We start from the raw sequence: 24,522 nt of genomic DNA, 5'->3' as shown, positions 1-24,522 counted from the left end.
TCCATATACTCACAAAATGAATATCCTCTTCATAATCTTAAATAATTCTACGAGACATCTTTTAAAAATGATCAGATAAAATTCTTGTGTTGAATATGAATTTCGTAAGTTAACTAAAAATTACAACACTATTGTTTTCCACTTAAAAGTTGGTCGTTGTGCAATCTGATAAAGATAATTAATGGATGTAAGAAATTGTAACAATAATTGTCACAGTTGTTTTCAAGAATGACAGAAATACGTGAGTTAGGAAAGCAAAATATAGTGGAAGGCATGTTATGTTTTGTAATTAGTGAAATGGTTCTAGGAAAATCGGTTTTATATAGTACTTGTAATCGCTATTGTTTTGCTAGTGAAAAGTGAAATAATTAGACCAGTGTATATTTCACTCTAAAGAATTTTTTCAATGAATAGTGGTTATACTCTTAAAGATTATACCATTTAATTTGTTTTCAGAGTCAATAATGGCACTTTGTAACTTGCCTAATTAAGTTGATTTAATAAGATAAATTACAATTTTATCATATAGAATGAACTATTGCTGGTAGATTTTTAACCAAGAATATATTTTGGAGGAGGCACTTCTTTCTACAACAATGACATTTTCATATGAATATACTAATTACTCTAAGGAAAAAGAGTCCAAACCCATTTGCAAATCTATGTTGATTGGTAACCAACTGATGACTTGGTAAGAAAGAGAGCCACAGCTTACTAAGCTTAACACTAGGCTACATTGAGGGTCTATTTTTGTACCCATTAGTCTCCCCATCATTTTCTATTCAATCCACCACTTTGTATAGCTGGGTGGTGTTCAAACTACAAGTTCAAAATTATCAGTTCAAATCTAGCATATATAAATGTATGTTATTCCTAAATATACTATTTCAAAATGTAATACTTATACAGTTTAAATTAGTGGTACATCCTGATGACTAAAGGAAACATTGCACCTTTTGATAATAGCATCAGCTACACAGTAAAGCACTTTGAACAGCTGAATTATATGTAAAACTGGAGGGTGGGGAGTCAAGGTCAAGCTTTGAACCAGTTCAGCTGATCATTCTTCATAATATTACACAATGTGTTTATTTTAAAATAAAAACCCAATATTTACACATTTAACAAAAACAAATTAATTAGTAATGCCATCTATCCTAACTTGTCATGTCACAGTGGCTTGGATTTTAAGAGATATTTTGTATTATTAATATTTTATTTTTATTGGTTTTGCCCCCCTCCCTCCAAGTGTTGTTCCACAAAATTTTGTCGGTTATTTTCCATCCTGTAATGTTGTTCAACATTCCCTTGCATAATCACTTATTACAATATATTCCGGCAACGTATCGATTCGATTCATGCACCATTGGATTCGGGAAGAAAAGGCCTAAGGAATACTCTAGTTGTATTCCTCTTTGTATTGTAATTGCAACGTACCAAGTTCGTTTCGTAGTTTGGAACGTAAAAGAAAACGATGCAGTTTATTGTGTTGTGACCGCCATGTTGTCGTTGTTCTGATTTGATTTTGTGATGAGTCGTGTTTATTAGTAAGTTTTAGTAGTTTTAGTGTCGTGTTTAGTGTGTAGTGAGTTGTTAGATATTGCAGTAGTGCAAATAAATATATTTTAGAATAAATAAATTTCTTTTTACTGAAATATGATTGATGAATTATCGAACCTGTGTAGGCATGGCAAAATGACTTCGCTAAAATTTTCATTTCACGTAGTTTGTTATTGTTTTTCACTCACTAAACGTTATTTTAGGCACTCTTTTAGTTCTGAAATAACAATATTTAGTCTTAGTAAATAGATAGTTTTCACAACCAAATATATATTTACCGTAATTTCTTTGGTTATGTATGATAACTGTTTCGGAGTGGCTAAATGCCCGGTTACCGGTCTTGGTTTCAAAGAACGGGAACGACTATGACGTCACAGACTGTGACGCCAAAGGCTTTGAAATAGCACTAGCACTGTGCATTGTTATTAAAATGGCGGGTTGTAGAAAGTTTAGTTCTTTTGAACAGTTGAAAACTTTTATCAATAATAAAGAAAATACGGACCATATTCAATAAAGAATAAGTGATTCGAGAACAATTGCCTTACTTTACATCTGTCTGACTCATCCAGACGTTTGTATAACTGACAGTATTTTGCCGAAAACAATAGAAAAGTTAGGTAGTGATGTAGACTGTATGCTATATACTTTAAACTGTACCAAGATCCCTTCTATAAGAACTTACAGTCCTGCTAAAGTCCGATAGTACATAAGTGATAATAGTGATAATAAAACTATTTTTAATCGGTAAATGGAAGAAGACAAAAGTTATTTATATTTAATTATGATTTCTCTTAATAGCTATTAATTGAAACATTCCAGTAAAATTGAGAGAAGTGTAGATTCTGGTACATAGTTAATTTTTAGTTGTATATTTCTTATTTTAAATTTATTTAAGCGTACACTTTTATTACATTACCGTTCAATACATTACCAATGCATTATGTAATTAATAAAATATTCTACAAATTGTGTTTTTTATATTTCTAAGGCAGTGGTGTAAAGGTGACAGTCATGGCTGGAGGCCCTTTCGTTACGTCACGGTTGATGTCACCACTCATCGCCCGGCTGTCTAATCTACAGACGGTAGCCGGCCATATAGCCACAGCGTAACTGTTTGGACCATTCCAGGGTCATTGTTAGTCGCGTATATACTGTTATTTTAGTAATACCGGTACATGTAGTTGTGGATTCAAAATTTTGTCTTGGTCAGACTAATAAGAAATTCATTTAGTCTTTCAGTAATAAGAAATTAATTTTTTCTTGAATATTGGTGATAAAAATAGTGATTTATTGTAGGCAACTGTAGACTATTGTAACGATGGATCGAGCTCAGACCTCAAGTGATTTGAGAGAACTAGTTGAGGAGGTCTCAGATAGCGAGTTTAGTGATTGGTCAGATATAGACAATATATTAGATGACCCATCATTTTTGGATTCCTCGTCTGGCAGTGAGGACATTTATGAGTCTGGGGGGGACTTCGAATCAGATGACTCGAGAGCTCCTCTCCGCTCTTCACAACCTTCAAGACCGGTCAATGAGGGGCAACCATCTTCAAGCCATCCTGGACCTGCACAGAATGATGATGACACGCAGAATGATGATGACACGCAGAATGATGACATGCAGCCTTCTGCCAGTCCTCAGCCAGAACATGGGCCATCGACATGGGTAAGGGTGTATGAGGAACAGCCTCTGGATGTGACCTCATTATTCAGTGTCAGACAGCCAGGCCCTAGAGATTGTCCTGTTGATCGCAAACCGATTGATTACTTCAATCTGTTTGTGTCGGAAGGACAAATAAATGTCATCACCAGGGCGACAAACACTTATGCCAAAAATAAGCGTGAACAAATGCAGAGGTCTGGTAAACTAAAGCAACATTCACGCATTCATTTTTGGCATAATGTAACATTAGAAGAAATGAAAAAGTTCTTGGCTTTGGTATTGTACATGGGGCTTACCCGACGCAAGCCTATATCTGAGTATTGGTCTACCAATCCAATCCAGTACATTCCTTGGGTAAGTCAGACCATGACGTGCCGCAGGTTCCAGGCGTTGCATGCAATGTTGCATCTGACATCCAAGAAAACGGTGCCTAAAGGTCAGCCTGGCTACGACCCTTGGGGAAAGATCTGGCCTTTCTTGGATGCAGTGAATAATGCTTTCAGGCGACATTACGTGCCATACCAGGACCTGAGTATAGATGAAAGTATGGTAGGGATGAAGAATCGGTGTGCATACATCCAGTACATGCCGAACAAACGACATGCAAGGTTTGGAGTGAAGAAGTTCGAGCTTGTTGACTCCAAAACCATGTATGTCGTACATGTTGACATGTATTCTGGGAATGACCATCTGGCAAAGGGAAATGCTCCTTTCACACAGAAGGTTGTTATGAATCTGTTGGAACAGGGAGGATGTCTTGATAAAGGCTACCATGTCTTTACCGACAACTTCTACACGAAGTTGCCCCTAGCCCAGCGACTGTTGGATAACAACACTTTTTTGACAGGGACTGTGAACAAGAACTCAAAGGACCTGCCAAAATCTGTGCTGAGAACTGTGCTTGGTTCGCAAAAGTCTGTGTACTTCAGGCGAGGCCCAGTTCTTCTTGTTGGTTACAAGCAGAAACCTACAAGAAAGCCGGTCTACCTGATTTCGACTGCGTACCATGCAGAGGACAGGGTTATCCGCAGTCGTAAAAGTGGTTTGGAGGCCATCAAACCTGTTCTTATAGATAAGTACAGCCAGCTGATGGGTGGAGTTGATTGTAAGGACAAATCCCTCTACCACAGGTCATGCACTCGAATTACTCGTCACTACTGGAAAACGTTATTTTTCAACCTCCTAGACATGTGTGTGTCGAATGCGTATGTTGTGTACGCACATCAGTGCATTCCTGATGCACCCATGGACAGGAAAAACTTTATCCTGGAGGTGATACAAAGCCTGGCTTCTGCCTCTGATCCTGAGCCCATTCGTGGTGCTGGCCCTGGAGGTGATGATCCTTCACATAAAGCGGAGTACCTACCATCAAATCGGTTGAGGGTCTGCGGTGTATGTGGGAAGCGTGCCAACCGTTGGTGCCCTGGCTGTAATGTTGGGGTCCACAAACTGTGTGAGCTACAACTGAAACACTACTGGCGTCCCACATACTGTGGCAGGAAAAAGAAGCGAGCCGTATCACCAAGGTCTTCAAGCGAGTCTGACTAAAAATAAGTGAGTTTAATTTTTTTTATACTGTTTTCTTATGGTCAATTCAACCTAATTCATCAATTTTCAGTGATGTAAATAAATATTAACATATTTTGTAAAACTGTGTATTTTATTGTAAATTTGAATTTTTTCAAGCTTTTCAGAAAGCTGCTGTACAGTTTACTTCATTCTGAGTAATAAAATATGCAATATAACATGTATTCAAGTAAAACTGTATTAGTAAAACTTTTATTAGCAAACTCTTACATATACACCCTATTTTCACAATTTATGCGCATCGCTGCTTTTTGTTATATAGCGTTATTATCGTTTCATAAATTTGTATAATGCTTAAATGTTTTCCTGAAACTAGAATAAATTTGACACAAAATGGCTATCTCACTTTTATAGTTTTCTTACTATAACTTGGTTTGCTAGGTATGGTCCCCCCCAAATTAAAAACAAAATGTAAATTTTGAATTTCATGGGAAAAAATTTTTAGTAACAATTTTTTTAAGGCCAACTTTAAATGCTAATATTATTATATGTTTAATTCTGAACACAAAAATATATACTTCTATATATATTACTTTTAATTTATATTTTTAATGTTTTCACTTCTCCCACTCATTTTAGGGCGAGTGAGAGAATAATACAGGGCGGATTAACCCTACTAGTGGCGGTCATTTTTTCCTGTAGTGGCGGCATGTTTTAGAGCCTCGTGCAAGGGTTTAAAAAAAAATTTATTAACAGACTAAGCATACATTACAAGTAGAAATTCAGCTGTTAGAGATTAGAGAGAGCACTAGTCACGATACAGACTAATGAGTGAAGTCAGTGATCACTCATCAGTGATTCATATAGGTGTGCTGAAATAAACCCTTAGAGTGATAGTCTGACTTTTTTAATTACTAACAATTTGTGCAAATACATTTAGTGATAGGATAACCGACGTTTTTATAACCGACTAACCAGTCAGTTATTTTTGTCGTTAATCGGTTATTTTAGTCGAATGAATAACCGATTACTTTTTTAATTCAATCCAGATTGATTAATTCACTTAATTGTATACTTCACATTAATCAGATGAATAGTTGAATTGCCGCAATTTATTTAGTAATATTATAGGTTTTATTCTTGTTTCAGAGTTTGCACTTTTAATATAATGAATTTTCCTATTTTATATTTAAACAAAACTTTATATTCACAAAACACCTTGACCATAACGGCTACATAAACTTTTTATCTATATCTTATAAGAAAGTAAATATTTTATTTTTGATAAGGAAAATCTTCGATTTGGAGTTAAGTAGATCATGTTTCCAATAAGGCATAAATAAATCAGAATTAAAACTGGTCTGCAATTATTGTTTTTCATATTTTTATTTCATGTAATTTTAACATTTTCAAATCAAATCACAACTAAGAGTACATTAGAAGAAAACAAAATTGGTAACTTAAAAATAAAACATAAATAAAATATAATTTAATATACAGAGTATAATAAATAAAATTAGTAAGTCTCAACCACAAAACACTCATTATTTATTATTATTATTTATTAGTGCACTAGGTTTTCCTTTTTATTACATTTTCTATGGAACCTTACAAGAACAAAAGAAAACTAAAAAATTATAAATGAAAAAAATGAACGCACTGTATTCACTTGTAACAATGACTAATTAAAACATATAAAACACACAAATTCAATCGTGAACAAAATGGTTACAAGTGGTCTAAAATAAATGTTTGAACATTTTTCATTTGCATTTTAAAATACCATTTTATCACCCGTCACCGTCAATTACACAATGAACAATAAGTTTAAACACCATAATCACGAATTCGTTACTGTGTCCGTCCACGTACTGATTATTTGATACAAATGGCGTCAGAGGGATGGATTGCGGAAAGGAGCTATTCCTGTTAAGACAGGAACACAATGCTGACTATACAGTGGTTAAGAAATGTTATTATCATATAATATCTAATAGGCTACAATGTAATTACCGCTTAAATGGCAATATTATAATTTATTTTAATTGCGAATCACAAAAAAACCTAAAGGTGATCGTTAAAGTACGAGACTGGTGTACTAAAATAATTTATTAGAATAAACGACTAATTCAAGTATAGACGAAGTTTGCACAATCACTTAACTTGTAGAAAATTTAGTCTTAAGACTAATTTAACTGGTTGCAGCAAAAATAACCGACTAATCGGTTAAATTAAAATAACCAAACTAACCAGTATTTTCATTCAGTTATTAAACTAATACAGGGTGAGGCAAACCACCCGTACAGTACGTACAGCGGCCAAACCAAACGAGGTAGATTATTCGTAACAACTTAAACCCACCTATTTCCACCCCAAAGAATTTGGAGAAATTATTTTGAAATCTCTAAAACTCCCCAAAAGGGTAGTTTTTGGGGGGTAGGGTTGGTTTTTGGAAAATTTTCAAATGTAAAGGTACGTTGAGTTATACCTCATTTTAAAGGTATTTCTTCACTGATTATTTTGATGCAAAAATTTTGAACCTTTCTTGCCGCTTATGTACAGGGTACACCAAAACAATAAAAAAATCAGGGGTTTGTGGGTAAATTTATTGCAACTACCTACACAAATGTAGAGAGACGATATTTTTATTGAAAAATAATGGTGAGATGGCTTATCGAAAAATATCATCAAATGCCACCCTACCCCAAAATTTACACATTTTAAAAATACATAGAATTTTGAAATACTTAACAGCCCCAATCTAAAAAAAAATCAAATAGCAACCTAGGTTGTGTTGTACATAATTAGAAAGGTCTTTAAAAAATAAACATTTTCTACATTTAAAGTCTCTATCTCCAATGGTTTCAAAACTGTAGTACAAAAATAGATTTTTTAATACTTTTACTCAATGTATAATTTATAAAAGTCAGTGCAATATGCAAGTAAAAAAAAATCCAACAGTAAACTCGTCTCTTATGTTTATGATTGGAAAAAAATGCTGTATCCAATTTTTAAAAGAGTCTTTTAAAATTTAAAAAGGTATTGGGACACTGTAAACTACAATGTCTTACGATAAGTGCTGAGTTCTCTCATGAAACAGGAAAATTACCCAGTTATTAAATTAGTACATTTTCAATTATAAAAAGTTTTACACTTAAATTACACAAAATGTATAGGAGAAACCCTGTTGTTATTTAATCATTGATGTGAATGCCAAGGAAGGAAGGAGTATCCTGTCATTATTAAAAAATAAACACTTCAAACTGGTTTTGAAAACAAATCTACCATGTTACAGCAGCATCATGGTAAATGATCAATATGACAATTATCAATTATCAAACTAAAACCAACAATAACCTAGTAACTGACCTCATGAAGAGTTAAAAACTGGTGCTCAAACTGCAACCCATTGTTTTCCAGACAGAGTTCAATCCTTGAGATGAAGCTATCTACAGCTCTAATTATCTCTTCTCTACTGATCGTGTTTATAGCCTCCCTTATCCGCTGCATCATGATCTCTCTAGTTGTTGGTCTTGATTTATACACTAGTTCTTTTAGTCTACCCCACAAGTAAAAGTCCATACACGTTAAATCTGGAGATCTCGCTGGGTAGTTCACAGGGCCGCCTCTTCCAATCCACCTGTCAGGGTATTGCTCGTTTAGAATTAATCAAGAATCTTTGGTGCTGATGCCCCATCGTGCATAAACCACATACGTTGTAAGACTTCCTCAGGGATTTCGATCAATAAATTAGACAAGTGACCAATGAGAAAGTTGATATAAACTACTCAGTCTAGGCGATCGTCAAAGAAGAATGGCCCTACAATTTTGTCACCGATAATACCGCACCAGGTATTTAGTGTCCAGTACCTTTGGTTGTCCACTTCTTGCATCCAGTGTGGGTTTTCAAACGCCCAGTATCTCATACTGTGACGGTTCATAATCATAATCATAATTTTTATTGCCATTGATCACATTTTACATATAATGAAATAGGCATAGTCATGTATTAATAATAATAGACATAAGATAAAATATGTTTAAAATTAGACACGTAAAATTTACAGTACAATTTTACAATTGCGGTTTTACAATGAGTTTAATTACTACTCTGGCACTATTTAGTTATTCAGAATTAAAATTCTACATCCACATCATGATTTAGAAAATCCTCTAGATTATAAAATGGATTTTGTTGTAACCAACGCAATAACTTACTCTTAAACACACCAGTTGAGGCAGTCCAAGCTGTTACATTAAGTTTATTAAAGAAAACAATGCTGTTCACCATATGAGATGAACCTGTTTTGGCCAGCCTGTGCTGGGGTATATCAAGCTTATCACGATTTCTAGTATTATACGAATGCAAATCCTGTCTAAGTGTGAATGAGCGCAGATTAGTATTTACATGTAATAATAGATGGAAGATGTATAGGTTTGTAATTAATTGTGAGAATTTTTAAACTAATAAAAAGTGGTTTACAATGTTCTAAGAATTCAGCCCTACAGATTGTTCGTAAAACCCTCTTTTGTATTATCAAAATATCTTTAACGTGAGAAGAATGTCCCCAAAGTATTAATCCATAAGAAATATGAGACTGAAATAAACCAAAGTATGCTGTCCTCAAGTATTCATTAGAAACAACATCTCTTAGTTTCCAAAAAAGATAACTTACTGGCGAGAGCCTACTGCATAAATTATTAATGTGATGGGACCAGTTTAGTTTAGAATCAATGTGAATACCGAGTAATTTTGCGGATTGGACATCTTGAGAGTTATTGGATAAGCTAAGAATAATATTTTGAGTTTTTTCTTGGTTACATAGCAACTTGTTAGAGGAAAACCATTTCAAAGCTTAATTTTCAGCTTTTTTCATTTTAGTGAGTAAATAAGGGAGGTTTTTATTACTTCCAAAAAGGGAAGTGTCGTCTGCGTAGACTACTGAACTAACATTCAAATTATTTGGTAGATCATTTATTATAATAGTAAAGAAAAAGGGGCCAAGTACTGAGCCTTGGGGGACACCCATTTTCACTGGTTTTACAGAAGCATTATTACCCCCAATTGAAACATATTGCTTTCTATTAGTTAAGTAAGACCTAATTAGATTAGATGATTCTTCTGAGACACCATAAAATTTCAATTTCTCTATGATAATATTAAAGGGGACACAGTCAAATGCTTTACTTGAATCCATCATCGAAAGGGCTACTGATTCTTTATTTTCAAAGGCATTAAGAGAGTAATTAATTTACTACTTCCATGACGGCTTTTTTATAGTTGAGCGACCTTCCCGGAAACCAAATTGGGAATCAGATAAAAGATTGAATCGTTCAAAGTAATGGGATAGCTGTTTATGCATTAGTGACTCTAATATTTTAGAAAATATTGGAACAATGGATATGGGTCGATAATTTTGAGGCAATAGCCTATCGCCCTTCTTATAAACTGGAACAATTTTGGAGGTTTTAAGCAACTCAGGAAAGTAACCAAACTCGAAACATTTGCTAAGAATAAATGCTAATGGTTCTTTGATAATATAAATAGTTTTTTTTACTAAAAAATTTGAAATCCAATATAAATCCGTACTTTTGGAGTTGGAGAAATTTAATACAACATTTACTACCTGGTCCACAGTAACGGTTTGCCAATTAAAAATTTTAGGAGGGACTGGATTATTTCTTAGAAGGTCAGAGAATAAAACGTTAGTGGATGGGATGCTGTTTGAAAGTTCAGAGACAGAATTTAGGAAAAAGTTGTTCAATTCTGTTGGTTCGAGTGTAACTATGTGTTGTGTACTGGAATTACTTTCTTGCTTGATGATATCCCAGGCGGCTTTACATTTATTAGGGTCTTTTTCTATATATCTTTCACATGCTCGTCTCTTGGCATGCTTTAAATTATTTCTATAATTTCCTTTACATTGACGGTAGGTCCTATAAGCTAATTCCCAACCCTCTGAGCTACTGTTTCTTAAACTTTTATAAATATTGTATAAATTAAGCATATAATTTCTCTCTTGTGCTAAACTCTGGTTGTACCATTGCACTTTTTTAATTTTATCTTTACTTTTTTTACTAATAGGTGGAGAACAGAAATGCCAAAGATTTATATAGCATTTTAAAAAGTTGTTGCATAGTTCTTCTACTGTTATTTTATCACAGTTAAAGTCGTCAACCATTTCCCAATTTTCAGTTTTTAAAAGATCAATAAATAAATTAATTTCATTTTCTGACTGCTTGCACACCAAATTTTTATTGCCTGCATTAATATTTGAAGATTTATGGCAATATTTATTAGAATAAACCTCTAGCACATGAGAGTTATGGTCAGCAAAACATCCTTGAAAAGACTTAATTGTATACAAATTCTCTGTAAAATTAACTAAGATATTGTCTATACAAGATGTACAGTGTGTGGGAACCTGAACAGTACATTTTAAATTTAGTGACTTACGTAAGTTGGAAAAGGTTATAGCTTTATGAACCCGTAATAAAACCATTTCAATATTAAAATCTCCTGAAACAGTTATCAGTGTATCAATACTTGATACGTGTTTTATTGCCTGTTCAAATTTTTGAAAAAATTTATCAATATTACCTTGAGGTGATCTGTACAAACTAACAATAACAATATTTTGTTCCACCAATTTTATACAGCAAATTTCACAATCTACTTCACTGCTAAATTCTTCAAACTGTACTACTTTATATTTAATGTTTGGTCTGATAAAAATCCCTGTACCCCCATTTTTTTATTACTCCTACAGCAAAAGCTAGCTGACACAAATTCCTGTGGTGTGTACAGATCTACCTCATCAGAAAGCAACCAGTGTTCAGAAATACAAATAATATCAATATTTTCAATGTTGCAAAATTGTTCTAATTCTAAAAGTTTATTTCTAATGCTTTGTATATTGAGTTGAAGGATTTTTAAAGGTTTTTTTACAGTTGTGTTGTCTATTATTCTAAAAAACTGGTGTCATTAACATTAAGGTTACATTTGTTGGAGTTTAAATTTTGTATAAGTGATTTTTGTTGTGTTACATATAGTTGAACATTAGTATTATTTTTAGAGCAATCATGCAAAGACAAACTTTCCTCCTGGACACTATTTTCTTGGGTAGCACTTTCGATAACATAATGACCATTTTCACACTGCACAACACTGTTTGCACACCCAGAGAGGGCAGCAGGTGATTGGAGCTCAACACTGGTAGTGGAGGTGTAGGTGTCAGATCTTGTTGACTGGTCCTCCTGCAGAGTTTCTTGTACTGCTATGCTGTCCTCTTGTGGTTGGAGTTGAGCAGCTGCTATCAAGTTCCTTAGTAGCCTAACAAATTCATTGTGAGTTAGTCCACTCCAGAGCTTCCGTCTTGCTGTTTGATCATAGGACACTACGTACACTTTTGCTCCTGTGGCTTTCTGAAACTTAGTTATATTTTATACAAAGTGATGTGGCTGGATTAAGTCTCTAACACAGCCCACTGCAGAGCACATCAATATTTTTTAGTTCTTGGGTTGAAAGTCCAAATCTAGTTGACGGAAAGCTTCATTATAGTCTTCCTTAGTTGGTTTGCCCCAGTACACCTCCTTAGTCACCAAGCTGTACACAGATGGGCCATTGTTGATTTTCTGGTGTGCTAAGTTTTTGTAGATGAGGTCATATTCACATGGGTGGCCAAATCTGTCATGAAATTTAACCGCCACACCTGCCGACATATGGAAGTCACGGGACACAGTATGTGCCAAGTCAACTGTTGTATTATTCTTGTATTGTTCAAAGATATTACTCATATTGTCTTCAACAACAGTAATAGCAGTCTCAAGAACAGAAGATCCACTAGCAGATACATCTTTTGTAGTAAGAACTGTTTTCTTCAAATGACCTTTATTGGTATGTAGCAATTTAAAGACCAATTCCGCTATTCTGCCTTTTCCTTTTTTGTTAAAGTGGATACTATCAGAAGCATAAAGATGTTTGGGAAGAAGATGAAGAGGGAGAAGTTTTAGATTTGGGAGTTTCACTACTATTTCTTTAATTTTTGAATTAACTGTGGAAATTTTGAGGTCAAGGTTTGGCTGGTCATATCTCATGGGTATTGTGCTCAGAATTAGATTAGTATGTTGTGTATTATTTATCAACTTGTCAATACCGTCAGTGAGCCTCTTTATGCTTGTGTTCTGGATATTGTTTGTACCAGCAATGATCAGAAGGTGGTCGTTGTGTGTAAGTTTTCCAGCCAGCTGCTCTACATCCTCAGTGACTTCATCATGTTTTGCTCCAGGTCTTACAAAGGAGCAAACGTTCACTTTTCCATTACTCCTAAACGTGGCCTCATCACACCACAGAATGTTACGGTGAAAGTTTTGATTTTGTTGTAGTTTTTCTCGAGCCCACTAACAAAAGTTAATTCTATGAAGGTAATCATCTCCATGGAGTTCTTGATGTAATGACATCCTATATGGGTGCATTTTATGATCGTGAACGATTCTTAAAACAGATCTTTGACTCATACCAGAATCAAGAGCTACTCTTCGTGTAGAATCGTGCGGATTCAGTTCAAAGGCTGCCAAAACCTCTTTGCGAAAAAGGTCTAGCGAGTTCCTTTCCTTTGTTGTGGTCAGGTTGAACATGACCTGTTTCACGAACTCCACTAGCAAGTCTTTGAAAAACGTTCCTGAAGTGATGTTCGCGGTCTGGGTAACGTTGGGCATAAAGAAGAGCGGCAGCTGAGTAATTTTGGAAACATTCCCCTAACACCATAAGCATCTGGAATACCTCCTCATTTGAGAACAGCATTTTAGAACAAACAAAACTTACAGTACGTTCTTTAAAAAAAATTTAAATTAACCACCTCATACCACGTGGTCACAAGAACAACTGAATAGGGAGACGATAATAACAGAGATTAGGTAAGAGACTACGAATTGGTTCCAAAGTTCTTCCAGGGGCAACTCGTGTATTTGGGATTGTTAAAACATGAACACCACGGTTAGATTGCTTTTGAAACATGTTACACTGATAGAAATCCTGATGTGTTTTTTACTACATTATTTAAAAAAAAAAACAAATTAAACTTAAAAGTACAACTTGTTTTCCATTTGTTTCATTAGATTTTGATATTAATACAAACTAACTTGGTAAAATTATTAAAAAATCTATTTTTGTACTACAGTTTTGAAACCATTGGAGATAGAGACAAACTTTAAATGTAGAAAATGTTTATTTTTAAAGACCTATCTAATTATGTACAACACAACCTAGGTTGCTATTTGATTTTTTTTAGATTGGGGCTGTTAAGTATTTCAAAATTCTATGTATTTTTAAAATGTGTAAATTTTGGGGTAGGGTGGCATTTGATGATATTTTTCGATAAGCCATCTCACCATTATTTTTCAATAAAAATATCATCTCTCTACATTTGTGTAGGTAGTTGCAATAAATTACCCACAAACCCCTTAATTTTGTTATTGTTTTGGTGTACCCTGTACATAAGCGGCAAGAAAGGTTCAAAATTTTTGCATCAAAATAATCAGTGAAGAAATACCTTTAAAATGAGGTATAACTCAACATACCTTTACATTTGAAAATTTTCCAAAAACCACCCCTACCCCCCAAAAACTACCCTTTTGGGGAGTTTTAGAGATTTCAAAATAATTTCTCCAAATTCTTTGGGGTGGAATTAGGTGGGTTTCAGTTGTTACGAATAATCTGCCTCACCCTGTATATTCAGTATATTATACATTTAAAATAATTTATCAGGCTATAATGATGCAATACATTTAAAATAATTTATCAGGCTATAATGATGCAATACATTTAAAATAATTTATCAGGCTATAATGATGCAAATTCTTTAAAACATTACATTTGAATAGTCTTGTTTAGGGAACTTGGACTAGATTTACTATGTCCATTATATCTAAGATTATACATCTAAATTGAAGAAATATGAGGATTCTCGTGAAAATGTAAATACATTACAGAAAATTTGAAATTTAAGTATATTTATTATATGTAGATATCCCGGGTTGATATACTGAATGTGTTGTTTGGTAATATATTACTATCCCAACAATAGATTACTATCAGCATAAACCTTAACTCTTTCAATCCCAAACATTTTTTGCAAAATATCTTTAAAAATTCTTGTTGATTATCTGCTGTAAATCTCAGGGGTAGAGTACAATAAGCGGGCCCAGTTTTTTTATATTGATTAGTAGGCCTACAATTATTGATACTATAATGCGCTTTTATAAATCATATCAATGTATCTATACCCATTGTCACAATCATAATTTAAATTTAAATAACTAATACAACGCACATAGTGAGAATCTTATAAATAATAAATGAGCTTCAACGATCAAACAAACTATTAGAACTGGAAATAAGAAAAACTCATAAATAATAATGTAATGATAACAACATAAAAAACATTTATAACAGGAAATACGAAATTTGCGTAATTATTTATATGTTTTCTCCTGCATAGCAATGATAAACCGTTTTTGAGAAGTTGTTGAAGCATCTTCTCTGTAACAACAACAAAAAAAACAATGTAGGCTAAAAATGTACTTACAAAACTATGTACTCAACTTAGTTAAAATCATAATGCTGCTATTTAGGCCCTGTTAAATAAATATCATTTTAAATTATTGAATATTGTGACGTTTTACATGACAAACGTTTTTGTATTTTAAGAGGTTGATACCTGTTAATTACAGCTCTGTTTAATGGTTAATACTCAACAATCTAAAGAACACATTTCTTGAGAACACTACAAAACAGGAATAAGTTCTAAATAATAGGTTAAAACTAAACATTTAATTTTTGGAAAATCTCATCGTATAGGCGTATTCCGTTGATTTCAAAATGACGATTTGACACTGGGTGTGGTGGCTCCTTGATCTTGCACATTATATTTCCATGATGAAGTGTTTGGATATCTGGCCTTGATGGCCAAAAGAATCTTTGACCGACTCTAGCCATGAAGGAGACCGCTATGTCTTGCTCCGATTTCTTTTCAACGATCCCTGTAAAATACTTAACTTGTAATGTACAATTGTTACAAAATTTGCCTTGTAATATTAATATAGGCATGTAATTTTTTTAGAAGTTCTGAATTCCTGTAACCTCTTGAGTCTAGGTATCAATCATCAATTAAGTATAAGTAAGTAATTTATTTAAAAATATTAAACACTATTTAAAATAAACAATCATTACCTGGATACCATTGGCTGTCATATATCACTGCAACCCATGACCCCACTGCTATCTCTTCATCACCATTTGGTAGTATAGTAGGTGTACAAATTTCCTCATCATCAGATTCATTCGAAGAATAGACATCCTCATAGCGTAGGCGGGGCTGCCTTGAGAGGTCTTCTTCCGCTTTGGAAATATTGTATTTTTTCATTAATGATTTTGCAGTCCGTGCAACAAGTATACTTGTAGAGTCATACGGCATAAAGTAATGGCATTGCCGAATTTCAGGAATTGACTTTATGTCTGACCATTTTTTTCTCCATTTCCTGTGCATGATGTTGTACATCTTCTTCAGACACAAAGAAAATATGTGTCCCTTTTATTTCTTCTTTGGCGCATTCATAAAACTCATAAGGATTTGAGATTATTCTTTTTCTTGACCTGATTTTGATCCATACTCTGTGCTTTATGGCTCCTCCTATCGCATCAACAGAGCCTTTTCCATGTGAAGTTGCGAAAAACAACCAGTCAAAATCAATTTTAAAATCATTTTGCAGTGAACACAATAGTGAAGCTGTGTATTTGTTTTTAAATTGAGACGAGGGACCATCAGAGAAGATTGATAGTTTTTCTACATTAGGGAACCTCTTTAGAATGTCTTCAACTAGTTTATACAGAAAAACTTTAATGCTCAGTTTTTGATGTGATAGGTCATCACTCACAATGGTGTATGAAGTTGTTGCAGTACCAGTCCAAACACAAGATGTAAATAAGGTTACTTGTTGATGAGACCAATGTGCAGACTGGATCTCATCCTGTGAAATAAGAGAAAAGTTTTCTGCAAAATCAATCTGCAGAATTCCTAACTTAGGATCATTTTCGAGTTTCCTTGTTTCAAATTCTTCTGATTGCACATTTTTAACATAGCAATGAACTCTAAATGTAGGCAATTGTTTTTTTTATTTCACATAACAGTACCAACAGTAACAGTACCATTAAGTTTATTTCCTTAACAGTACCGCTGTGCTCAACTTGTTTCGGCCTATTTTCAATGTCTATCCATTGTTTCCAGACTATTTTTTTCCCTTCATCATAATCATCACATGTTAACACATGTTCAAGTTCATTTTCAGCCACACTTTTACACTGGGCACAAGTTCCTAACATACAGTTTTCTTGGTTTAAGCTGCAAACCAGTTTTCTCAATAATTCTTTACCATTTGGTACAAGATCCTTGTTGAGTATTTTATTGCTATGTAAAGATTCTAACAGATAGTTAAAATTTCCATGATATTTACACATACATACTGTATGTGGTGTATCACTAACTAAAAGGACATATTAAGGTCGCAGTTCATAAAATGTGGTCTTTGTCACTTGATGCATGCCTGTTTCTTTAATGAACTGTTGGTAGGCTTCTTTGACGGACATGACAAGAAACCTTTTTTGCACAGTAATTCTTTTATTTGTTACAGTATCCTTTATTGACTTTGTATCCCTTTTTCCAGGAGCTTGGTAGCTTATATCATCTCTAGTAAAAAAATCTTGCGTTACAGCATCGGAAAGTTTACTTTTACATTTATGAGGGTTTTTTGTCGATATCAAATTTGGGTATTCTAAAATCAGTTTTCTGACTACAGCGCGCTTCTTGGAGGGACTCTCTGGTAACATTTTCTTAATCCTTTTCACAGCCTTTCCTAAGCTCTGAGGTCTTTTATATGAGCCAAGTTCTGAAGAGTCTACATTAGGACAATTTGAGTCTTCACCCAATTTAGCTAACCTTTTCCGCTCTCTTTGTTCTCGTTTCCTTAAAGTTTCTGATTTTCTTTTATTTTCTAAGATATCTGGCCTACCTTTAAGAAGATCTCTCTCCTTAGCTCTTATGGCTGTAATACGCTGCCTCTCCTTTTCCCGGTGTGCAGCAAGTCGCTGAGGATCCAATCGTAACTTTTCAAAATTCTTTTCTTTCTTTCTTTGTTTTCCATTTTCTGAAAAGATAAATACATATTAATGGTTTAACTCTAGGTTAAAATGATTTAGGGCCATAAGGCTCTTGTTGAAATTTGGCTGTAAAACATTTAAACAGACATTTAATGCGACTTTTGGAACCACAATACAAATGTCCCGTACGGAACTGTCCCGTACGGAACTATTGTTTCATATAAAAATACTGAGTTTTATAGACTATTGATTGTACAAGTGTATTGATGACTTCACTTACCTAACTTTTGGAGGGTTTGATGAATTTGTCTTCGTTAGTTTTCTCAGGAAGTTAACTTTTCCAACTTTTTGGTTCCGTACAGGACACCAGTGATCACTTTTGAAGTTGATATATCTGTAACAGCTCTGAACTCACAAACAAGTAAACTCAGGTTGACAGTGTTTGTTTTTGAGGTTATGTTGATGTAAAAAACCAAACAGATGAGATTTGACAAAAAATAAAGAAGAAAATCAGGTGTGCAACTTGAGGACTTTTAAAGGCATTGTACACAGTACCAGCTAGTCCAACTTTGATAGTACTAAAAAACTAAATTAACAAGAAAATTTTTAATTTAACCTTTTGATTTTGTTAATTTAGAATGTTTAAATGCCTTTTCTAACAAAATATTATAATATAATATAATTTTATTTTTTTGCACTTGGGCTCATTATTTCTGGAATGGCTGTCTAGTAAACCGTACTTCTCTTCTGCACAAATACAGAGATGATCTGCAAGCAGGTCAGCTGATTTGCCACTTTTTAAACTTCGTTTCACGGTCCTCCACGAGCTTTCAACTGTCTGTTATTATCTATAAAATAAAATACGTTTATTTTAGAAAAAGTGTTTATTGTTGATACAAGTTAGTTATTGTTCAAAATCAGTATCGGTTAGTTATATCGAAAGTTATAATTAAGTAATATCGTTTGTCAATATCAATATAAAAAACCAGGTCCGCTTATCGTACCCTACCCAATCTCAGCAGTTCTTTGCCCAGTAAACGTTTACGAATCCCTCTTTTCATAAATAATGGAAAATACTAGAAAAGTGTTAAGGATTGAGTGATAAACTCTTTATTATGACAGAGGAGGTTGTAAAAAGAATAGTAAGATTTTAAAAATTGTAAAAGCTAATAAGAAATATTTGAAGAAGAGTAAGTAAATCCTTCAATGGGAATTCCTTATTCAACATACATTTAGAACTAAAATAGGTACTGGTATTTAAAAAAAAAAATAATGACTTGCATATGACATAACAGTAATGTTATTTTGTTCGTGAAGCAATAAAAATGTACTTTAAACTAACTACCAGACTGTCTTGTCAACCCAAGAGTCAACACCATACCTGAGAGCCTACCAAAGGCCTACTATACTACTCAAGAGGGATTTTCTCCCTTTAGGAAAAATTTAGTTTTGCTATTAGTGTTGCTTATTAAACACTTTCTCTTTGGAAAATCAATAAATAATGGGAATTGGGTCTTTTAAACTAGTACCTTTGGCCTGTTTTTCAAGCCTATGGAAAAAAGCCTATGAAAAGTATGTACAAAAATTATTTTTAAATATTTAATTTTTTTTTTTTATTTAGCATGAAATGTGGTGTATGCAGAATTTCTCCAGGCAAATTATTGAATCATATCCTGGTGATTATTCTAAATTACACAATAATAACTGCTGAAAATATTTATTCTTGCATTACTTTAAAAATAAAACTTGCCTCAAACATTTTTTTACAGAGTTATTTATGAGAGATAGACTATATGTCAAAAATGGTAAGCGCTTATTTGATCTCTTTATTTAAATGTTTTGTTAAAAATGAACAAGCACTCCAAATTATATTTATTTATCAATAAATAAGTAAACTACATGGGATTTTTTGATAAATTTATACATTTTTCAAGAATTAAAGTGTATTTAGAATTACTGGTTAAAATCAAATTAAATAGGGTTAACATTAAGTAAAAACAACAAAAAACACTCATGTAAAATAAATATAAAAATGTTAAGAATAATAGTTCTGAGGAAGTAATGAAGTCAAACAATGATACGATTTTACCCTTCAATAAGCTGCATAGACAGTTCTTTTTTACAGCTGATTTAAATATAGCAAGTAAATGCCACCGATTATACTTATATAATACTTTAGCTATAAAGTTTGGTTCGCAACTTTATTAGAAAGATTGATTCATTGTGATCATTATGGTAATGCACAACAGCCATTCCATTGTGACGGACGGGACAAGCAGAGAGATAAATTTCCTTATAGTATCTATAAAAAAAAGTTATCATGCATTAAAACCTTCTGCAGTTTTTTCAGCATATCTTAAGCATTTTTTAAACTCACTTAAAAAAAAATACTTTGAAATATAAATGAGTTACAGCATTTTTAAAGCGTGTGACGGACGGGACGTAATTTGGACACTACAGAAACTACACTAACTTTTACTACATTTTTCTGTGAATTGTACAATAATTATTTTTTTTAAATAATAGTATACGTTTTGTAAAGTTGTTTTTCTGGTAATCATGTGCTTTATATTCCATTTTAAAACTCTGTGTTACAACAAAAAAATTCAAATTTAGCAGTTGACGTGTGACGGACGGGACGTGACGGACGGGACAAAAGGTTACTTGTGTATAAAAACAACAAACAGTTACTTAATACACTTTTTTATTCATGAACACTTTTACTCAACTATTTAACTTAAATTTACTTACAACTAGAACCTGTTATAATTGAAATTAAATATTTACAAGGGTTTTTCATCTTACAGCTCGATTGACTTTGCAAACTTATAATAAATACTATTTCTCAATTCTTTTACTTCTGGCCCCTCAAAAACTCCTTGTATTTCTGAAACAGACACTATGTATGTTTTAGAAGAGTCTATTTCAAATAGTTGGTCCTTGGTTTTAGTCTTCTGCACTAATCTCATGAACAAGACCTCCACGTTGTTGTCTTCTTCTACGCACCCCTGGGTTATAGCCAAATACTTATGAGCTCTCTTCTGTTTACCTTCACTTACAAGTTCTACTAATATGTACTGTCCAGCTTCTATTTCATCTTTTTTTAAAGGTTTAGGTCTTAAATATGAGTCCTCATCTTCAGAACTATATACATCTAAATATTGGACCTTTTTATTTTCAGTGAGAAAGTCAGAATCTAAGGAATCTTCATCAGAAAGTTTTTCATTAATTGACTCATCATGACTGTTCCAAGACTCTGAGAGTTGAAGCTCTGATTTCACAGTATTTCCGGCTACAATACTTCCTGGGTAAAGTGTTGATGCCCGTAAATAATGCATTGATTGGACTTTAGGAATAGGTCTGACAGCTGCCCATCGAGACTCCAATAACTCTTGACACTCTTCAATATCTTTAACATCAACATACATCACTTTGATTTTGTTTGCCTCACACTGTTTTTGACAACACTCAAAAAACTCTTCAGCAGAAGTAACTGTTGTGCGCCTGGATTTGACTTGTTCCCACACCATCCTTTTCACAGTGCCACCTACACCGTCCACTGCCCCCTTCCCATGAGAAGTGGCAAAGAAACACCATTCTCCAGTTACTTGGTAGTCCTTGTCCAGAAATGTCAGATTGGATAATGTATAACGATTTTTAAACTGGCCAGCACAGCCGTCTGAGAAAATCGCTACTTCCTCAATTTTGAACTGTTGTTTTAGATCACTTATTATTTTTTTAAGAAAATACCAAATTGAAAACTTGTCATGTGTAAGGTTATTGCTAATCAAAGCATAACATTGTTTTCCATTGGGAACCCATGCTACACCTGTAAAAATGGTTACAAGAGTGTTACTCCAGTGTGCACTCTGTATTTCGTCTTGTGCAATACAACTGTAGTTTTCAGCAAAGTCTATCTGTAAGACAGCTTCACCTTGTGTTGCATTTTTCTTTTTGTACTCAAAATACTCACTCTGTACGTTTTTTATGTAGCAATGCACTTTGAACTTTCCTAACATATTTTGTACCATTTCCATTGCTTCTCCAATAGTAGTCTCTACATATGTTATAACTGGTCGTTTATTTACCTCTCCCCACTGCTTCCAAGAAATTTGAGCCTCTAAATCTATATTCAAACTAAACTTAGTCAAGAAATTTGTATCTTTGCATTTGTTGCAAGACTCGGTCATACAGGCTTCACTTGTTATGTTACAACATATGGCGGCCAACAGTTCTTTACCTGTAGGTGGAAAACCTACAACAGCTTTAGACAATGATTCAGTAAGGAAATTAAAATTTGCATGTAGTTTGCAAACACATACATTATGTGGCATTTCTGAGCTCAAGCGTATATGAATTGGTCTTAGAGAATAAAATTTACTTTTTTTGATACCAATACCAGGATTTTCCTCAACAAACAAAGCGTACGCTTCTTTTACTGTCATAACCATATGTCGAATTTGCAATTTTTCTTTTTCACCTGAAACTTTGCTTTTGACTGTTTTGTAGTCTCTCTTTCCAGGAGCTTGTCTGCTGACTGTATCACTGCTGTAGAAAGCTATAACTTTTTCTTCAGTTTCCTTAGACAAAACCGTCTTTTTCTCTACATGTTCTTTAATAAAAAAGCGATCACTTTTTGGCAGCTGGAAGTTTTCATAAACTAGTTTTCTTACAACAGCAAGTTTTTTTGAAGGACTTTTTGGTAAAAATTTCTTTGCACGAACTACAGCCTTTCCTAGGCTTTGCCTGTTTGAAAAAGTTCCAAGTTCATTATTTTTATCACATACATGTTCTAGCTTTTCTTTTTGTTTTAACCTGTATTTTCTTTTTCTTTCAGTTTCCTTGCATCTTTTAAGTTTGAGTTCTTTCTTACCTGCACTTGTAGAACTAATTGTAACTAACTTTTCCTTTTCCTTAGCTCTCGATATTCGCTTTCTCTCTGCATCTTTCTTCAAACTCTTCTCCCAGGCTTCTTTATTCGTCTTCTTTTTTTCTCTGCTTCGTTGTTTTCGTAGTCTCGCCTTCTCTCTAGATTTTAAAAGCTCATTTGTCTCCATTTCCATAGATATCTGAAATCAACAAAAACTCGTGTAGTTTTTAGAGTAAATAAATATTACAAGAATCACAATGTTTAGTTGACTGCAATATCGCAACAAGATGTCGCAAATATTCCATGACATTTTTTTGTAAGCCCATGTGCAAGGGCATTATCTGACTCTAAAACCCTTTATTAACATTAATGTTTAATATTTTGACATTTGGTGTGGGATCTTGTAGTTAATCAGCTCTTTTAGAAATTTTTTTAATCAGTCAAATTAATCAGCACAATGTTAATTAAATGCTACAAATAATATTTCACTGCATAAACAGTCTCAAAGCCTAATCAGTACTACAACTACAGTTCTAATTAAAACTAGGTGTAGGTATAACTTACAATCTACAAATAGTAGGGTGTCATAATATTTTGAAATTGGGAGAAATAAACTATTTTACATAAAATTAAAAAATAAGATTAGCCTAGATTCATCTCACAATGGCCTAGATAGGCCTAGTAACTTGTACATTCAAAAAGTAACATTAGTTAATAAATTTAAGTATTAACAACGAATTTAGGGCATGGGGTATAGAGATATTGCTAAAAAGTGTGACGGACGGGACAATTTTCAAAATTCAATAAAAACTAGAAACAGAACTAGAAAAATCTAAAAACTTTGAGGTTAGGCCGGGGTGCTTCAGTGAATAGAAGATTTGTTATTGAATCACACATTTTATTTTTAATAACTTGTAAAAATAAACTTACTTACCTTTATTGTGACGGACGGGACACTCAATCTCTTCTTCAAAACAAGTAAAAATCCATTACTATAAACGATAAAATGAGAATGAAAACTATATTTCTGAAATGTGCAGAAGAGCTGGTTTCCCTCCAAATAGTCAGCAGACTGAAATTGTGTCATATGGTTAGTGATTTTTTTGACTTTATTTCACCAATATCATCACCCTGTAGCAACCACAGAGTAACACCAAGTTTAACCATGGTAAAAACATGTTTAATTTTATTTGATAATGAAAAAATGATTAGGTGTTGTTCAAATACTATTTTTATTTATTGTTAACTTAATTTAAATGTTGAAAAAAATTATTTTAGTTTTTACACTTATGTCTCTGTATTTGTGGAATGGCTGACAAGTATAAGTAATGTTAAGTTTTTATATTTTAAAACAGTTAATTTGTAAATGTATGTCTCTGTATTTGTGGAATGGCTGACAAGTATAAGTAATGTTAAGTTTTTATATTTTAAAACAGTTAATTTGTAAATGTATGTCTCTGTATTTGTGGAATGGCTGACAAGTATAAGTAATGTTAAGTTTTTATATTTTAAAACAGTTAATTTGTAAATGTCTGTTAATATGGACATTGGATTTTATGCAGATATAGTGGATGTCCATGTATACGGACATTAGGATCAAAAGAGTAAATTATTACTCTTACTGTTAAGGTTAAATATTGATTATTCAAATACATCCAAATATTTGCTCAAGTTATTGTCTAGAATACTATACTTTAGTTGAGTTGAGCCTCCACTTGAGTTGAGTTTCTTCAAGATGTTTACTTC

The 24,522-nt window shown here is 33.2% G+C and overlaps 2 protein-coding genes across 4 annotated transcripts in view; one reads left to right on the top strand and one right to left on the bottom strand.

Annotated features, from left to right (window-relative positions):
- The first annotated feature begins 1,442 nt into the window (after window positions 1–1,442).
- The window catches only part of LOC124358206 (piggyBac transposable element-derived protein 4-like), a 33,509-nt gene continuing 10,429 nt past the window's right edge, over window positions 1,443–24,522 (top strand). For all 3 annotated transcript variants that reach the window (XM_046810507.1, XM_046810501.1, XM_046810511.1), the window contains exons 1-2: window positions 1,443–1,547; window positions 2,857–4,780. In XM_046810507.1, the coding sequence (XP_046666463.1) occupies window positions 2,879–4,774 (1,896 nt within the window). In that variant the 5' untranslated portion in view covers window positions 1,443–1,547; window positions 2,857–2,878 and the 3' untranslated portion in view covers window positions 4,775–4,780. The remainder of the gene's footprint in view (window positions 1,548–2,856; window positions 4,781–24,522) is intronic.
- Window positions 20,034–24,094, bottom strand: LOC124358190. The gene is made up of 2 exons (XM_046810485.1): window positions 23,711–24,094; window positions 20,034–22,975 (listed from the first exon to the last, which is right to left on the bottom strand). The coding sequence occupies exons 1-2, from the start codon at window positions 23,861–23,863 to the stop codon at window positions 20,708–20,710; spliced, it is 2,421 nt and encodes an 806-aa protein (XP_046666441.1). The 5' UTR covers window positions 23,864–24,094; the 3' UTR covers window positions 20,034–20,707.

Source organism: Homalodisca vitripennis, chromosome 1 (genome assembly GCF_021130785.1).
Source record: "Homalodisca vitripennis isolate AUS2020 chromosome 1, UT_GWSS_2.1, whole genome shotgun sequence".
NCBI classification, from domain to species: domain Eukaryota; kingdom Metazoa; phylum Arthropoda; class Insecta; order Hemiptera; family Cicadellidae; genus Homalodisca; species Homalodisca vitripennis.
The sequence above is the reverse complement of the archived record's forward strand: the minus strand, read 5'-3'. Positions and strand labels throughout refer to the sequence as shown.

Coding starts and splice junctions, on each gene's coding strand:
- LOC124358190 (XM_046810485.1), bottom strand. CDS start 23,863: ATGACACAATTTCAGTCTGCTGACTATTTGGAGGGAAACCAGCTCTTC. Junction 22,976..23,710: donor TCCCGTCCGTCACAATAAAG/GTAAGTAAGTTT, acceptor TGTTGATTTCAG/ATATCTATGGAAATGGAGAC.